General features: G+C 34.4%; 1 protein-coding gene and 1 long non-coding RNA gene across 2 annotated transcripts; both read right to left on the reverse strand.

Annotated features, from left to right (window-relative positions):
• LOC133867767 (uncharacterized) lies at window positions 1-1626 on the reverse strand. Its single transcript, XR_009900172.1, has 3 exons — window positions 1532-1626; window positions 829-862; window positions 1-250 (listed from the first exon to the last, which is right to left on the reverse strand). It is a non-coding gene; the product is annotated as an uncharacterized LOC133867767 (long non-coding RNA).
• Window positions 1627-13875: 12249 nt separating this feature from the next.
• On the reverse strand, window positions 13876-18441 carry LOC133868525 (ferredoxin--NADP reductase, root isozyme, chloroplastic). Its single transcript, XM_062305439.1, has 5 exons — window positions 18211-18441; window positions 17927-17983; window positions 16410-16742; window positions 15867-16086; window positions 13876-14578 (listed from the first exon to the last, which is right to left on the reverse strand). The coding sequence occupies exons 1-5, from the start codon at window positions 18232-18234 to the stop codon at window positions 14079-14081; spliced, it is 1134 nt and encodes a 377-aa protein (XP_062161423.1). The 5' UTR covers window positions 18235-18441; the 3' UTR covers window positions 13876-14078.
• Window positions 18442-18650: the final 209 nt, after the last annotated feature.

An 18650-nucleotide genomic window follows, 5' to 3' on the forward strand; every position in this document is an offset into this window, starting at 1 on the left:
TTATCATTACACGCTATTTGCACACTAGGTGCATTAAAAATAGGTGCCACAAACGGCACATATAATTTACAAGCCAAAATAACTAGAGTATAGTTAATACACACCAACAAAATATAAATATCATTCTCAAGATAATATAATAAAGGACTGGAACACAGCAGTCCACAAAATGGAGGCATCCCAACCTCAAACACTGCTATCAAGATCACCTAAAGGTCTGGACAATCCTGATACTCATCTTTTTCATAACCTGTATTAATATATAACACAGAGAGAAAATACAAAAATACCTAGTGAGTTCATTGTTTTCAATAATATGATGATTACTGATTTAATTAACAATATACGATGCAATGATATGATGTAATGACAGTTTTATATGCACAGTCTTATTTATTTTCTTCTAGCACTCCTCTCATACCAGGGCCATTAAATCCCTGTTCGTTTAAGCGGCTAATTATTTGAGCACGGACTCCCTTACTATGTTTTTCTTTAGCTTTTCCGCACTAGTAGTCAAAGTAGCATACTTAGTACATTAGTCATTCCGACAGCCAAGTACATTGACCATCCCGACAGTCAATTAAGTAGCCATAACTTGCCTAGCACATTGACCATCCCAACAGCCAACTTGTACTTATTATTGTTTTTCGCATAGGCGGTATGCCTGTCCATTGGTCATCCCAACAACCAACTTGTTATTAACCCTGCATCAGAATTATTAACAGCATGCAATATGCTATTCCTATGCATATAATTAAATAAAACAATAAACACAATATTATGGAAAAATCCACCAGCTTCGTCCTCAGTAAGTATAGAGATACTTACTCTCTTCTTTGTGTAGTTCCTTTAAACTTCTTTTCTGCATATAAATCCATCCATGCAATAATATATTTATCAATCATCTATCAAACAAATCATTGTTTATAGACCCTCATCTTTTTATATTTATTATTCATCACTTCATTACGTTTGAGACGATCACTCATAATAAATCTTAAAACATTGGTTCATGATTTGGTGACGAGGCTATATAACCAATGCTACCAAATATGAACTTGAAGGATTAAAATATATCATAAGGACAATAAGGAATAAATACGATCAACTCATGAGAATCATGAGGACAATGAAATGAAAAGGGAATATAGATACGATCAACTCATGGAAGTCATGAGGACAATGAAATATAAAAGGAAATATAAATACGATCAACTCATGAAAGTCATGAGGACAATGAAATATAAAAGTAAATATAAATACGATCAACTCATGAAGTCATGAGGACAATGAAATGTAAAAAGGAAATATAAATACGATCAACTCATGAAGTCATGAGGACAATGAAATGTAAAAAGGAAATATAAATACAATCAACTCATGAAAGTCATGAGGACATGAAATATAAAGTAGTTTATATTACTTTCTTTTTATCTCTTAAGCTTATTGGGTATTTAAACAATTCAAATAACAAGTAATGAAATCATAACCTATATCATCAAATTAATGAAACTAATGATTAGAAGCTTACCCAAAATACTTCCTAGCACACACTTCAAGCCTTGAACAACACAAGACTACACAAATCCCACAATTTTCTCTCTTGGCCTTAGGTGTGTGTGTGTGAGTGAAGCTTAATGGGCATTGCATCTTCCACCTTGGTTCTATTTATAAGAGAATGAATGGTTAGGATCAAGTAGACACATTTTGATCCAATGGATGGGAATTGGTGCATCTTAGCCTTATCTCCAAGGCACATGGGTTTCATCATTACTAAGGTGGTGCATTCTAGATATGGGATGTGGGCAACACTTGTGGTGATGAGTGCACACATTAGAGGAAGTGGGTGATGAGTTGTCCAAATCAAAGGAAGTATTAAATAATGCTATATATGAATTTTCGTCCAAATAGAGGCCAGCTTACTCCAAGCAACGTTTTGATGGTCAAATCTACTCTGATCGCTGTGAAATTTTGAGGGTAGATAGATGACGTCAAGACGAACACTTTCTCTTTTTAGTTCAACTCAATCCGAGTTCGTTATGACTTAGTTTTGGTCAATCAAAGTTTCTAGTTTACTTTGACAAGTTAAACCAAGATATTGTTTAGACTACTTTCATTTGATGATTACTCTAGATTCTATTCTAGACATCCTTTATTCTTTCATCATAAGAGGGGGAGGGAATAAATATAGGGGAATGTTGCACTAGGGGTTGAATCATTATATCCTCTACTAACATATTTAATCATCTAACACACATTAATTAATGGCATTTCTTTAAGGTATAAAAATAGGTCTTTCACATGTTGAGTTGGGTGATGACTCATGTAATCATCATGATCATAGGAAGATAACATGTGATAGATGGGTTGGGTTTGTGGATAGCAATTGGAATGGGTTGGGTTAAGTCCAAAGATGGCCCATTAATGAATAATGTGAATTTCCATCCAGAACAGGGGTCGTATTTTTGACGGATGTTTTCATGGCCTTAACGATGTCCAAACATCATGAAATTTGGAGGGGACCTAGAGGACTTCAAAACGAGTGTCTCAGTTTTTGAATCGACCAAAATGGAGTTCGTTTGACCCTGTTTCCGTTATTCCAAAGTTTAAGGTCTGTTTTGAGTTTTTATCAAATTGCAACTATAAACGTTTCTAAAAACAGAAATACATTATTTATTTTCATAAATAATCATAGTTATTCTTTTGCCTTATTAAAAGTGTTTTAAAATTAATTTAAACCATTATAATTTATGTCTTAAAATCTGGGGCGCTACAGCACATACAACTAAGGAATGTTATGTGCCAATCTTTATTATGGAGCACTACTCCATGTAATCTGCTCCTATTCACCAACAACTCATTGTCGTTTTGAATAACGTCACTCCATAACAACTCCTTGTCATCGCTGTTATTAAAGGAAAAAACACACCGTGACCGCCTATTAGGTAACGAGCATTTTAAGCATATTTGAGTATTTTTAAACCTTTTTTTGGCCTCTTTGTAGAGCCTATTTTAAACAATTTTGAAACTATATTTGACCTGTTTTAGTTTTTTTTTTTTTAAGCTTTAGTGTTTTATCTTAATACCAAAACAACATCGTTTTGATGAATTTGTTATATATATATCGCATCCGCCTATTCTAAAACAACTAACTGCATTCGTATATATAATTAGTAATTTTTACAGCTATATATTAAAACGGTAAAACGGTTACGTGAATAACAGTTAATAACCGTCTACTTGTACGGTGCTAATTATTATCATCATTGACTTACAAGCAAACTGATGGACTATATTTGTTTGCACACGTCAGGTTTAATGGTGTACACTATATACATAGCCGTTAGACACTCACGAAAAGCTTGAAACGTGTTTTGGATATTCGGTAGTGCAAAAGAACAAGTAAAAACGGCATCGTTTTGATGACGGTTTTTTAAAAAAAAAAAATTATTAATAAATAATTCAAAATGCAAGACACTTTTTAAAACAAAACTTCACTTACCTCACGGCTCACACACGAAGTATAGTGGTTTTGCAATTAGAATTTCGAACTTTTAATTTTTGTAATTACGGTATTAATTTCAAGATTTAGTTATTTTAGGATTAAATCAAAATGTAAACATGTGAAATGTCTTAAATACCCTTCTAAAACTTATACAAATACAAATTTACCCTAATTAAATAATTAAAAATAAAAAACTTGGAATCCATAGCCTGGCCGTAGGTTAGCACCATTAAGATTTAATAGAAAATTATAGCGGTCGAGAGAAATTAAAAGGGGCTCATTCTTAGAATCTCGACATTACAAAACTTAAAGGTTCAAGATTATAATTATAAAATCGTTGATAATTTGGTGGGTAAACGAAGTTTTTCAAACATTTTCAAAATGTAAATCACACAAAAAATAAAAAAATAAAAAAATCTCACATTTATATTGCATCAAAATACCTTTTCAAATCGAAACCAAAAAGCACATTTCAAAAAATAAATTAAAAATAACAAAATAATTTTCAATAGTGATGGCACTTGAGAGATCCACAATTCCATTGATTATCACTGCTATTACTGGATGATTGCATGGATCGCATGAGCCCTTGACATGATGTATGGATCATGGATGTCACACCACTAGAATTTTGGTTATCATGTTATGATAAATTGATTTTTGATAAATAAAAAATAATAAATCAGGATTTATAAGATTTATAATGTTCGGCTTAAATGCCTACGTATGTAGGTCGGTGGAGACGTTCATGAAAATAAATAAATAATCTAATAAAAAAAAATGGAAAATGCTCAAAATATTTATGGTGCACAACAAGTGCACTACCACAATGCACAATGAAGTGGGCCCCAGTGTGCACCATGAGTGCACTATCATTCCCTCCACCTAAACACAAAAGAAACTTTTTGGATTAGGATCCTTTATAATTATTTGTCTGAATTTTGTGAGAAACCACTTAAAGAACCTACCTAAGCAAATAAAAATTGGGTTGTCCAACCATTTATCTAGTCCGGTGGATTCCATAAATAGTTTCTCACAATCAGCTGCACAAATTCTTTTAAATTCGAACAAATAATTATAGATGATCATGATCATAACTTTTCAGCATACTAGTCCCCGTAGCAAGAAAATTGAGGAAAAGAAAAAAGAATTCACTTTTTAGTATAAGATAAGAAAAAATAACATTTTTTTTTCATTTTTTTTCTCTAAAAACCAAAAAAAAAAGAAAAAATCTTTTCTTTACATTACCAAACATCTTTCCTCACTTTTCTCTTACAACAAATTTAAAACTCATTTTACATTTATATCACATCAATCAATTCTTATTTTTCTCTAAAAAAATGTTAACACTTTCCTCTCTCAAAAAATTTAGAGAAAACTTTAATTACCATTTCTGATATTTTATCACTTTTACAGTCATACCCTTAAACTTTAAAAAATGTCAATTTAGTATATCATTTTATTCAATTTTTTTTTTTAATTTCACTCAGTCGTTAGAATTTTTCGTTAAATCCTATCAAAACTCCTAAAATACTTTTGTTTTTATATATAATTTTTTTCAAAGATTGAGTCATAAGTATTTTTATAAATTCCGTTAAATACTGACCGATGCTTAAATCCTTGCAATTTTTTTCCCTAAAAAATGATGAGTATTTTATAAATTTTGACACTCATCCTTTAGAATTTAATGAAAAATTCTAACGAAGTGATGAAATTGATTTTTTTTTTTTTTTTTTTTTTTTTAAAGATTCAAACATTAAATTGACATTTTTTTTTTAAAAGTTTATAAGTATGTTGCAAAAGTAATGAAAGATTAGGGGTAGTAAGTAAAGTTTTTCTAATAATTTAATTTATTTATTATTATAATTTTTTATCTTTATATCACATCAATAAATTCTTACTACTATTAAAAAAATAAAAATAAAAAATGAGAGTAAATGAAACATATTATATGTAGTCTTAAATTGGCTTAGGTCATTAAGGTTTTCTAATAAAAAAACCCAGGCGACTAGGATGGCTGCCAAAAAGTCTGTTGTTACTAATAAAATAAAACCCCACCTAAACCCAAAACCAAAAGGAACTTTTCGAATTAGGATGCTTTATAAATATTTACTCAAATTTGAGAGAATTCAAGCAGGTGATTATGAGAGACTACTTAAGGGATCTACCTGACCAAATAAAAATTGGATTGTCCAACCACTTATCCAGTTAGGTGGATCCCATAAGTATTCTCTCAAATTCGAAAAATAATTGTAGAGGATCCTTATCCTAACTTTTCGGCATACTAGTCCCCGTAGCAAGAAAAATGAGGAAAAGAAAAAAGAATTCACTTTAGTACGAGAAAAGAAAAAATCAACCCTTTTTTTCATTTCTTTTTTTATCTCAAAAAAAAAAAAAGTCTTTTCTTTACATTATCAAACATCTTTTTTCACTTTCTCCCACAATAAATTTTAAACTCACTTTACATTTATATCACATCAATCAATTCTTATTTTTCTCTAAAAAAATGTCAAACTTATTTTTTCATTTTACCAAACAACTTTATTCATTTTTCTCTCACAAAAAATTTAGAGAAAACTTTACTTACCATTTCTAATTTATCATCACTTCTACAATCATATCCTTAAACTTTAAAAAGTATTAATTTAGTGTATCATTCTTTCAATTTTTTTCAATTTCACTTATCCGTTAGGGTTTTCCGTTAAATCTTGTCAAAATTTTCAAAATACCATTTTTTTTTAATATATATATATTTTAAAGATTTAAGCATGAATATTTTTACAAATTCTGTGATCATTGACCAATACCTAAATTCTTGCAATTTTCTCTTCTTCTTTTTTTCCCCCCTAAAAAAATAGGTGTATTTTAAGAATTGTGACACCCCTATGTTAGGATTTAACGGAATGTTGAAATTGAAAAAAAATGAAAAATGAATACATTAAATTGACATTTTTTTAAAGTTTAAGGGTATGATTGCAAAAGTGATGAAAGATTAAAGGTGATAAGTGAAGTTTTTTTTTTAAATTTAATTTAATTTTTTTAATTTTTATATCACATCAATAAATTTTTATTACTATTAAAAAAAAATAAAAAAAAATGAGAGTAAAAGAAACATATTTATATATAGTCTTAAATTGACATAGGTCATCAAGGTTTTCTAATAAAAAACCCCAGGCGACTTGGACGGCTGCCAAAAAGTCGGTTGGGGAAAAGGATGCAAGTCAGCAACCTTAGCCCCCTTAAGACAACTTTGAATATTTTATTAAAAAAAGAAAAAAGAAAAAAAAAAAAAAAGGACTACTTTGAATATGGTTTGATACTAGGAAAAAAAAAATACAACTTTGAAAAAAAATATTTTTTTTTTAACAAAAAAAAGGGAAAAGAAAAAAAAGTGACCCATCACTAGAGGGTTGGCTTAGTGGTAAGGGTTTATTTCCATTTAGCTTGGGTGAGGGAAGGGATATGGTTTCATGTCTCCAATAAGAGAGTGATGCCAAGGGGACCAAATTCATGTCTATTAATCTTTGCCACAATGTCATTTTTAGGGTTGGAATTAGGCTATAGCCAAATTATTTTAAGCGAATGCATACAGATTTTTTTGCATTGCGGATTCGTCTAGGTGCCTCATGACTAGTATCTCAACAAATAAGGTATTATTATGATCGGTACTAGCTCAATCCTTAGGTCACTTTGGGCGGTCACCTAAAGCCCCAATTAATAATTGTATAATAGATTTTTTTAAAAAAAAATCAGATATGTTAAAAGGTTAATAAATAATCTCTAATTAAGTTCATCAATTATGTTAAAAAAAATAATATTAATAATTTTAGAATATTGGGGCCTTAAAAATTCTCTAGACATAAAAATAAAAATTTATTCACTCTAGGCATGTAATCATTCCATTTATTCTTATATGCACAATTCACGTTCATAAAGAATGGGTTTTCTATACAAGTTAATAATTAAAGCCCCAAATGTTTTAAATTTTTCAATGTATATAAATTCTTAGAATATCCACTTGTTTATTTTCTCATTTCCACATTCATAAAAGTCCAATGTGCATAACTTTCTCCATTAAGTAAATCCCTATCAATATGTTGCTTGTATTGTTATCAATCTGGACAGTAAATATGACAAGCTAATATGGGATCCACCTGCCTAAACAGGTAGGTGAACTCCAAATTAGCTCTCTCGCATTTTATGCTTGCTAGCAATTTTGATGGGAATCTCTATCCCTTTCTCCAAGGTGGCAATGTCAATTTCAATGTGCTCCACTGTCAGTAAAACATAGAAAAATAATGCTATGAATCATCTTTTTATCATCTAAAATTGATGTGGCTCTTATAATGATCATTGGATATGAGATGAATCATTCTTGGATTTTGATCCAATAATAATTTTAAAAGGCACGTCAAATTTGAAGGATAAAAAGAAAATAAAAAAATAGTCACTAACATTACTCGAACATAGAAAGCATGTCTCCATTCTCCAATGTGCTCCAACATCAATTTGAATTGAATCCTAAGAAGAATATGAAGTCTTCAAAATGCATAAATCCCAATTGTTTGCATTGTGCAAAACAAGTAGAATCAAATGTAGATGACTCTTCAACATCCAACATTTTTTTGGCATCATATTCCATTACAAATTACTCTTTATATTCCATCACAAATTACTCTTTCTAACTTTAAATTTTCTTTTTATGTTTTCCTTTAAGCCTTATTCTTTTAGTTTCTTAAATCAAGTTGTTGGGGATAAATCCCACTCAACCCGATCCAAAAAAGAGATTCAAAAGTCAAATAGGTCCAAACAGATAAGAATAATGATAAGATAAGAATAATGATCATATCAGAGGTCTAAGAAGATATCAGATCAGAAGTCTAAGAAGATATCAGATCAGAAGTCTAAGAAGATATCCAATTAGAAGTCTAGTAAAGGATTGAAGTCCAATTAGAACTCGGACAGCAGTTCTAGATCAACAAGGAGCAGGAGTCCTAATCCAGGTTTGACTTCACCTCTATGCCTATAAATAGGCCCATACCCCAGGTATAAACTAAGACTCAATTTTATGCATAGAGCATTATTTTCTCACAGAAGCTAACTTAGGCATCGGAGCGGGACCCCCGGAAGGGTCCCTAGGTTTTGTTGTTTTGCAGAGTTATTGAGAAGCGTGAAGAACATCAAAGGAACGTGCAGATTCACACCATACCGGAAACTGTACCAACAGTTTGGCGCCGTCTGTGGGAAACGATTATTCGTTCCTCATAAAAGAAAAAGAAGATCCAGCATGGTGATGAACACACGTTCCGGAAGCCAGACCAATCGACAGCCCGTGGCCCCACAGGAACCGGCTATTCAGAATAATTTGCAGCCTCCACCAAACCATCCCCCGGGGGGTGGAGATCAAGATCGCATAGCAGCGTTGGAAGCCCAGATTGAAGACTTAAATGCAGAATTGTTACGCATGAGGACGAGACAGCCCAATCCCGAGATGAACAGGGATGAGCGTGAGGAAGAAGATCACAATAGCAACATTAATCCTCGGAGGGAGGATGACCGCCAAGGAGATCTGAGCAGAATTATTGCCGAGCTGGAGAGAAGGTGCACGTACATGGAGATGGAAAGAAAGGACAAAAGCAGATCCGTAATGGTGGACAAGCTCCTAATGGGTACAGACTCACCTGTGGCAAACTATCAGCTTCCTGATAAGTTTAAGGTACCCCAAATTCTAAGTTATGCAGGAGACAGAGATCCCTTGGATCACCTAGAGAATTTCAAAGCTCATCTAGACCTTCACGGGACACCCGATGAAGTAGCATGTCGGGCCTTCCCCCTTACTCTTTCGGGGAATGCCCGAGACTGGTTCAGGAAGCTGCCCCCGAATTCCGTTGATCAGTTCAAGGAATTGTCCAAGATATTCCTAACGGAGTTCTTGGCTTTCCGGACAAGGAAGAAGCCTTCGGGATATTTGCTATCATTGCACCAGCAGGGCAACGAGAGTCTTAAGGAGTTTATGGCTCGGTTCAACCGAGAGAAGGCTACAGTCGAAGATCCGACCGAGGATATGATCTTTGCTGCTATTTATCAGGGAATTTCACCCGAGGAGCCTTTGATGAAGAAGTTGATCCGGAAGCAATCGAGTACCTTGCAGGGCCTCATGGATAAGGTAGAAGAATTCATTAATCAGGAAGAGACGCTGAAGTCTATGGCCAGTTCTAGACTACCCCGAGAGACAGCCCCAGAAAAGAAAAGGAAAGAATTCAGGAAAGCAGATGGGGAAGAGCAGAGGCAGGTAAAGAAGTTCAAAGATTACAACTTTACACCTCTCAATGCCGAGATATCAGAAGTCCTCATGGAGATCAAGAGAGATCCGGCGTTTCGGGAACCACAAAAGATACCAGGTAATCCTCTTTATAGGAATGCAGGGAAGTATTGTGATTTCCATAAACAAGCAGGTCATTACACCGAGGGGTGCGTAACCCTAAGGTTGTTAATAGAAGAATTCATAAAGAATGGCAAGCTGGTTCGGTTCTTGGGAGAAAAACGGAACCAGCAAGGAAATAACAGGCCTCGGAATCATCAGGACTATCAGCCCCGAGATCAGCAGCCACAGGATTACTATCCCCGAGACCGTCCTCAACTAGGCGAGAGGCATCAAGAGAATGATCCCCGAGATGACATAGAAAGAAGAGAAGACCGAGGAAGCAGAAGCCCTAGGCATAGAGAGCCGAGGCAACAACAGTATTTGCCCGTGATCCCATAAAAAGGACTCTCGGGAATTTCAGGCTTGCTTTTATTTTTTAGCATTTATATTTGCAAAGAACTAGACTTTTATTTTCAATTCAGACTAGACAGAAGTTTCCCCAGATTTTGGGAATAAGTATTTTCAGAATAAATAAATAAAGCTGACTTAAGCATCGGAGTGTTCTCGGTCTAGGGACCGGGAACCCGTTGATGTCGCTTCTTTTGCAGGCAAAAACTCTCGGATCAGTCCTAGCCGAGAGTCTCGGATCAGTCCTAGCCGAGAGTCTCGGATCAGTCCTAGCTGAGTATAAGAAGAAACTTCTCGGAGCAGTCCTAGCCGAGAAGGAGGCTCTCGGATCAGTCCTAGCCGAGTGCAAGAAGAAATCTCTCGGATCAGTCCTAGCCGAGAGTCTCGGATCAGTCCTAGCCGAGTATAAGAAGAAACTTCTCGGAGCAGTCCTAGCCGAGAAGGAGGCTCTCGGATCAGTCCTAGCCGAGAGCAAGAAAAAACTTCTCGGATCAGTCCTAGCCGAGAAGGAGCCTCTCGGATCAGTCCTAGCCGAGAGCAAGAAGAAACTTCTCGGACCAGTCCTAGCCGAGAAGGAGCCTCTCGGATCAGTCCTAGCCGAGAGCAAGAAGAAACTTCTCGGACCAGTCCTAGCCGAGAAGGAGCCTCTCGGATCAGTCCTAGCCGAGAGCAAGAAGAAACTTCTCGGAGCAGTCCTAGCCGAGAAGGAGCCTCTCGGATCAGTCCTAGCCGAGACCAAGAAGAAAAGTCCCGGATCAGTCCTAGACGAGACCAAGAAGAAAACTTTCGGATCAGTCCTAGCCGAGAGTCCCGGATCAGTCCTAGCCGAGAGCAAGAAGAAAGGGGGGTCGGATTTAACCCTCGGTTTTTGCAGGTTTTTCAGGAGTTAGCCATTCCAAGAGACAGGGAGAAAACCCTAAGGAAAAACAAGAAAGTAATGGGGGGTAAGATTTAACCCTCAGGTTTTGCAAGTTAGCAGGTTTTCAGAAGGAAACAAAGATCGGGTTTCCTTAGACATGGAATTCCCATTATTCAAGCAAGCTTCGGATAAGGGAATTGGGGGGTAACTGTTGGGGATAAATCCCACTCAACCCGATCCAAAAAAGAGATTCAAAAGTCAAATAGGTCCAAACAGATAAGAATAATGATAAGATAAGAATAATGATCATATCAGAGGTCTAAGAAAATATCAGATCAGAAGTCTAAGAAGATATCCAATTAGAAGTCTAGTAAAGGATTGAAGTCCAATTAGAACTCGGACAGCAGTTCTAGATCAACAAGGAGCAGGAGTCCTAATCCAGGTTTGACTTCACCTCTATGCCTATAAATAGGCCCATACCCCAGGTATAAACTAAGACTCAATTTTATGCATAGAGCATTATTTTCTCACAGAAGCTAACTTAGGCATCGGAGCGGAACCCCCGGAAGGGTCCCTAGGTTTTGTTGTTTTGCAGAGTTATTGAGAAGCGTGAAGAACATCAAAGGAACGTGCAGATTCACACCATACCGGAAACTGTACCAACACAAGTGATAAGTCATTTTATACGTAATAATAAGTGATTAAAAAGAAAATGAAGTTAGTCAATACTTCCTAATTACCAAAAACTCCCCAAGTCACTTGCATTAATTTTTTTTATTTGATTTTCATGAATTATTGGATTTCCATATATTATGAATGATAACTAATTATTATAAAAAATTATCTTTTCTTGTGCAGATTGAGAGTGTTAAACAATCCATTCATAAAGTAAAGCTGAAATAATTCTTTTGAATTAGGTTCTTTAAAATTTATTTTATTGTAGTCATAATATAACTTTATATTATAAATAGTGTTCCATGCAGTTTTTGAAATGGAATAGGTGAAGTCTTCCATGCAGTTTTCGACTCATGTAAAGCCCACATATATGTGTTCTAATGACAGCCCAAAATGAATATTCGGCCTAAAACTTGGTCCCAGCCCAGTTAGCCACAATAATTACTACGAGTGTACAACCAATTGTAGTAGCTGTTATTTCTTCATAATTACAACCCGAATACCCGATTATTTCCATTTAAATAATCGCAATTACAGTCACAACCGATTGCGGTTATTACCAACTGCTGGTTATAATCGGATAACTGGTTTTCATACATTGTTTTTTTTTTTTCAGTTTTTTTTTTTTGAATCTAATATCCAACTATTCAATATTCAATGCTAAATAGTAAATACTACTGGATGTGCAAAATTTCATTTACCATTCATTCGTCTCAATAAGCTCACAATCAAGTTCATAAATAAAATAAAATGATTGCAAAGAAAATCAAACAAACAAATATTATAAAATATAGTGACAATTGTATTGTAATTAAAATATTATGACAATTCAAAAAAAAAATACCAAACCTTCGTATTAAAAAACTTAAGATGATTCCTTGAATTTAAATGTTGAGTTTGAGGCCTATTTACAATAAATATAATTATTTTATATATATATAAACGATTACAGGTTATCCGGTTATTAACCGGATTTTGAAAACCTTATAACCGATAACCGCAACTAGGAAGCCCAATTATTCAGTTTTCTAGTTATCCGGTTAATAACCGTTCCGCTTGTACACCCCTAATAACCACAGAAAAATATGGATTTAGCTAAGGTGTTCTAAAAAACATTATAGGAGAACGATCCAGATTTAATTTCAAATTTTTTTGTGAGAGGAGTGTAAAATTAAATCTAGACCGTTGAAAATACTAACTACATAAGATCTTCTGTATTTGTTCAACAAAAAATAAAAATAAAAAATTATTTACAACACGTAAGCTAAATCCGTATTTTTCTAAACAAGTGGCCAACATTAGGTTAGACTTTGGTATAATAAGCAGCTTATACTGTCTACTTGACATCGGAATTTCTTACCCCTATGAACATATCATTTCAAATATACAGCATAACTCACTAAGGTAAAATTCTGATGTACATATTTAGCAACTTCTTAATTAGTAAAGAATGCAGTAAGAATAACTTAAACAACAGAGCCCTTTCTAAAACAACTGGGCTCAGAGGATCAGAGGCTCTCAAGTTTCAAGATTAAATGCAAACAAATTGGCAACTTTGTTGGTTATTTGGCAGTGAGGACATTTAAAATCCTGCATAGACTGCATTGCAGACACCATTTTCATGTCCACAGTGAAAGAATCACAACAGCATTCCTTATGTGTAGGGTGACAATTCATGTATTTACATGTCAGTTGGTGTCGTATCAAAATATAAATATAAGACTAAATGGGTCGATTCGAACCTAACTCGTAATTTAATAAAATGATAGCGTTAAAGACTATACATATAGAACAAATTGTTTCCTCTTTTTGTTTTTGTTTTTGTTTTTTCTCTCTTATCTTCTTTTGTTTGTTCACATAGAATATGTTTAAATTTGTATTTCTATTTAACACCACAAACCTATATTAGAATGGGCATGGGTTGGATTCGGCTGCCTGGGAAGGTTTAGTAGGGACTTTCTCAACCATATTTTCTAAGATGTACAACCCATCATGCATAGTTGACAAAATACAGCATCTTTTTGCACTTACCAAAACTTCAAAATAACTCAGACAATAAGAATCTTAAAGATCACCAATCGAAAGGGGTTCTTTATTAACCAAGAAAATCTAATTTGTCTTATTGGCTTTTAACAATAGATAAATGATAACTGCTACTCAAGTTCTCACCTAAAAAGCTGAACAAGTTGAAAAGGCCAATCACCTAACAGCAAGTGGCTGATGCAATTTTCATGAAACACGCATCAACAGCATCAGTCACTATGTAATCAGTAGACTTCAACATGCCATTGTTTGTTCTTTTTGAGTTTTGAGAGCTTCTCTTCCCAACTCTCCCCTCTTTGATCTGCAACCCTCTTAAGCGTTTCTTGGATCCCAGGCATCATTCCCTTAAGGCCACAGAAATAAATGTGGGCACCATCATCCAAAAGTTGGAAGATTTCATCACTGTATTCCTCAATCTTGTCCTGAACATACATCTTGCCTCCACTCTTACTCTTTTGCTCTCTACTAAGGGCCCGATCATAGCGGAAGTTATTGGGGTAGTCCTTAAGATACTTCGTAAATTCATCGTCATAGAGGAGACTGTCAGTATTGGCCACCCCAAGGAACAGCCATGCAAGACCATTGAACTTGAATGTGGGGACAGACTCCATGAACATACGACGAAGATAGCCTCTGAATGGAGCAATACCAGTTCCAGTGGCAATCATTATGTGGGTGGCATTTGGGTTGTCTTCAGGCAAAAGCATTATCTTGCCAGAGGGGCCTTCCATATAATTCAAAAAAGAGCAGATAAGAAACAAATCTAGACCAAAATAAGAGTGAAAATCTATGATAAAGCAACACCAAAGAGTCATCAATCACATGTGAAAAAATTCATCTTTCCTCTAAAACGAATTATGTTGATCATATATAAAACCAATTTAGCCACTATATATCCTAACTGAAAAATAAATTAAAAACCATAATGCCAAAGCAGGAGCAGCTTGAAGACGACATCAGCAAAAGCTTAGGATGCTTAACAGAAAAAAGCCAAATAAAGCAATTTAACTATTTTTTTTTTTTTTTTTTTTAAAAAAAAAATGTAACATGAAGTTTTCCCTAACAAAATTCCAGTCTCTTCAAATTGTACTCACTTAGTGCCAGAATTGGGTGGGAACAACGGGTAATGTATAATAAGAACTACTTATTTTGACTTATGAATAACATTTTTTTTTTTGATAAGTATTTTGACTTATGAATAACATATTAGGTTATGTATAATAAGAACTATTTATATTGAATTATGAATAACATATTAGTTAAGCCTAAAGTGACGATGTCTGAAATCCAACTCCCCCCCCCCCCCCCCCCCCCAAAAAAAAAAAAAAAAAATTGGAAAAATGAAAAAAAAAAATGCCCTTTGCCATAGTTTAATATAATTTTCGGTCCATGAACACAAATAAATTTGAGAGCATTAAAGATAAAAGTATTGGTTTGAGTAAATTATATAAGAGTTTCTTTTCTTCTCTTTCCTCCCAGCTTCAAATGGGGAAAGTTTGATATCATCCAAAGTATCCAAATGTCAAACTTTGATGAGAGAATCATTGACCAGCAGATCCTGACCCACCAGTTTACATCAAAGTAAACAATCCAGGATGTTGACCATCTAAACTACAGCAACTAGTCATCATTATTTCACTTTTCACCAACCCAAAGAACCCCTATCAAATTATTGAAACTGCCTTATTTTTGTTTATTGCACATAGCCAAAATAACCCAATCGACAATTTAAAGTAGTGGCCACAATCAGTACTATTCAGTATTCACATTCTAAAGTACCAATTATATGTCTTTTTGTTGGACTTTGTTTGACTAGAAACTTGCAATCAAGTTGCTTACTTGATTTCAATAAGGTAGTTACCTTTATAAGCTAGATCCAACCAACAAATCAGTAGACAAAAAAGTCAAATTATGAAAGAAGCCGCAAGCAAGTGATGTGATCCTTGACAACTTGTGTGGGAAAGGTTCAAAAACATCAAATTTATTGATCTTTTATGTAAAGTAAGCCTTACCTGTGATCTTAATTTTATCTCCAGGCTTTGAGTTGCATAAAAAATTGCTGCATACACCATTCTTGGAAGGATCCTCCTTTCCGGTATCAGGGTCATAATAAACAGCACGACGGACACATAAGCTGGCTGTCTTTCCATCGAAATAGTCTCCATACCTAGTCGAGGCAATTGAATATAAACGAACATTCTGGGGAGCCCCTGGTTTCTTTGGGTTTTCACCCTGCAACACATGGAAATGATTATTTAAGTATTATAATGGTATATTTTTAGTTAAGATATACAACTATTAGCAATATCTGGATAAAGATATGAGTGGAGAACCTCCATCGAATGGAACTGAACCACCAAAACTAGATCATTATTAGTTTGATTTCCTTAATCCTAGCCAGTAGCATCAGAGATTCATAGGCAAGGACAGAAACGAGGGAACATCACAACAGCATTTACAATATAATGTCTTAGCCATAACAGCTTACAAAGAGAACAAGAAACTCTAGAGAAGCACAATAGAAGATAGTAACGTCAAGGTAACTAGTCACTTACAGGAGGAATAACGCCATAACTCTGTCCTTCCCAGTATGGAACATTGCCACCATGATCAATCACAATATGGCAAGTTTCTCCAGGAGCTTTTGGGCCCACAATCCTCTCAACAGAAACAATGGTTGCTATATAAGGTTCCTTAGGCTTGTATGTATTTAGTGGGGGTTCTTTATCATCTTCAAAGTTTAAAGGGGAAACAGCAACTTTAGGTATGCCAGCTTGTTGCACTGATTGGCATATTATCTGTCGATTCCTGAACCATGCATTCTTTGTTTTTAAGTCCAAGGACAAAAAAGCTGCCTGTGGTTTGTCATGAAAGGTTATGCTATGTGTCTGCAAAAAAATGAAGAGCCGTTGCCTTGAGAAATCATTAACCAGCACAATGCAGAGAAGTTCAACTTGTATATAATGATCAAGTAAACCTGAACTCTAGTAGTAATAATATCATACATCTTTGTCTCAAAGAATCATGTAAACGACTAAACAAAACTAAACATACATACATACTGGGGTATTGATGACAACACGCAGAAATCACTACAGGAATGAGAAGTCAAATCACAAAACTGCAATCTCAATCCATAAGCTTCTTTCATGTAGGTATACTAAAAACTATAACGGTGACTTCTATGCTTCTTCTTTTTTTCTTTTTTCTTTTTTTTTTGAGGTGGTGGGGTGAATTCTTAGCAGGACTCATAGTTAGGTAAAGATACCAACAAAAAGATGAATATAGCATTTAGATTATGATGTAAGAATAAAACCACACTAGAAGAAAACGGCACATTGTCAATCGCTTTGATCAAAGAGTTGCAGGGATAATTTTTCCCACGGAAAATTAACTGGTTTTTGCTTTTTTACACTATTCCTCAAAGCTAAAGGAAAAGACAGAATCAGTTTTAACCCATCAAGAGTATTTCAGTTTCTAAAGAACTGGGGAAAAGCCACTGATTCATTGAATTACCATTCATTAGAATAATCTGAGCCTACTGCAATAAAGAAAACCAAAACTCGTGCTCCTAAAATTGAGAAAAAAAATATGAGAAGTGACAGAAAGCCATCACAAAGTTTGGTAGCAGAACTCAACCTCCACTCTACAAACTCAGAAAAATAAAAAAGCTAACAACAAAAATACATTTACACGAACTTCCACAATTTCTTTATTGGTTCATTTGGAAGGAGTACTTGAAGATAAGGATTTGGATTTCAATCTTTTAGCTTAAATGACTTGAAATGAAATATGAAAAGTATAATTTTTTCTGTTCAGGAACTTCAAAGATTGTTAAGCCCAACTAATATCTGAATTTGAAATGAGAAGCTATAAGATATTATTTCAAAAATTCCCAAAACTATTAAAACCACATTTTGTAGAAAAGTAACCAAACAAGCCCTTATATTTTATGATCCATAAGATAACCAACCACGGAACTAGGAAAAATACTAACCACTTAATTCAAGTATTTAGAACAGTAAGCATTTCAAGCACAAAATCAATCAAACAATTAAATAAATTAGAAAACCTTAAACACAGATCTCCTGGTGGACAACTCGCTTCCAACAGGAACACTCACTGCAACCTGAAAGCAAACCCAAATACCCAAAACATAAGTAGAAAAGTAAAAGTCAAAAGCAAAGCAAACATCCTCTTTTTGGCAGCCGAGACAATTTTGAATCTCATATTCCTCATTACACAGTCTCCACTAAAACCATGAACAGACATGAAGTACAAGATTCAAACTTTCTTTTATTTTCCTGCGGCTTCTCGGCAGCCAAACGATACGCAAAATGAGAGAAATGGGTCAACCTGAGATGCGGCCAACTGAGACATGACGACGAGATCAAGAAGGATTTGGAGAGTTGGGTTTGGAAGAAACCTGAGGGATTACAAATATTAGTATTAAGTAGTTAAATTTATAAGGTGGGTTTGATCTCGATCATGCAGAGGAGGAGGAAGAGTAGATGGGGCGGGCTATGATCCCTTCGAGAGTGGCAAAGGACAGCTTTCTCTTTGGCTCCTCGGAGTGTTGTTATTAGCTTATTTTGCGTTTTTCTTTTTTCTTCTATTTTAAGTACAATGAGAAAAAACAAAAACAAAAACAAAAACTAAGGAAAATAGAAGGTTCGGGGAGAATCTTTTCCAATTCAGAAAGGAAAAGAGTTAGATGAAGAGGAAACGATAAAAATGCAACTAAAATAAATTCTGATTGCAATCCAATTTGTTATATGATTAGTATAGAAATTTGC

The sequence above is a fragment of the Alnus glutinosa genome, chromosome 5 (genome assembly GCF_958979055.1).
Source record: "Alnus glutinosa chromosome 5, dhAlnGlut1.1, whole genome shotgun sequence".
Classification (NCBI taxonomy): domain Eukaryota; kingdom Viridiplantae; phylum Streptophyta; class Magnoliopsida; order Fagales; family Betulaceae; genus Alnus; species Alnus glutinosa.

What these genes read in the sequence shown, in the direction of transcription:
- LOC133868525 (XM_062305439.1), bottom strand. Translation starts at nt 18,234, where the DNA reads ATGTCTCAGTTGGCCGCATCTCAG. An exon ending in CCAGGAGATCTGTGTTTAAG is followed by an intron (nt 16,743 to 17,926) that starts GTTTTCTAATTT and finishes ATTTTTTTGCAG; the next exon opens with ACACATAGCATAACCTTTCA. An exon ending in GTTATGGCGTTATTCCTCCT is followed by an intron (nt 16,087 to 16,409) that starts GTAAGTGACTAG and finishes CATGTGTTGCAG; the next exon opens with GGTGAAAACCCAAAGAAACC.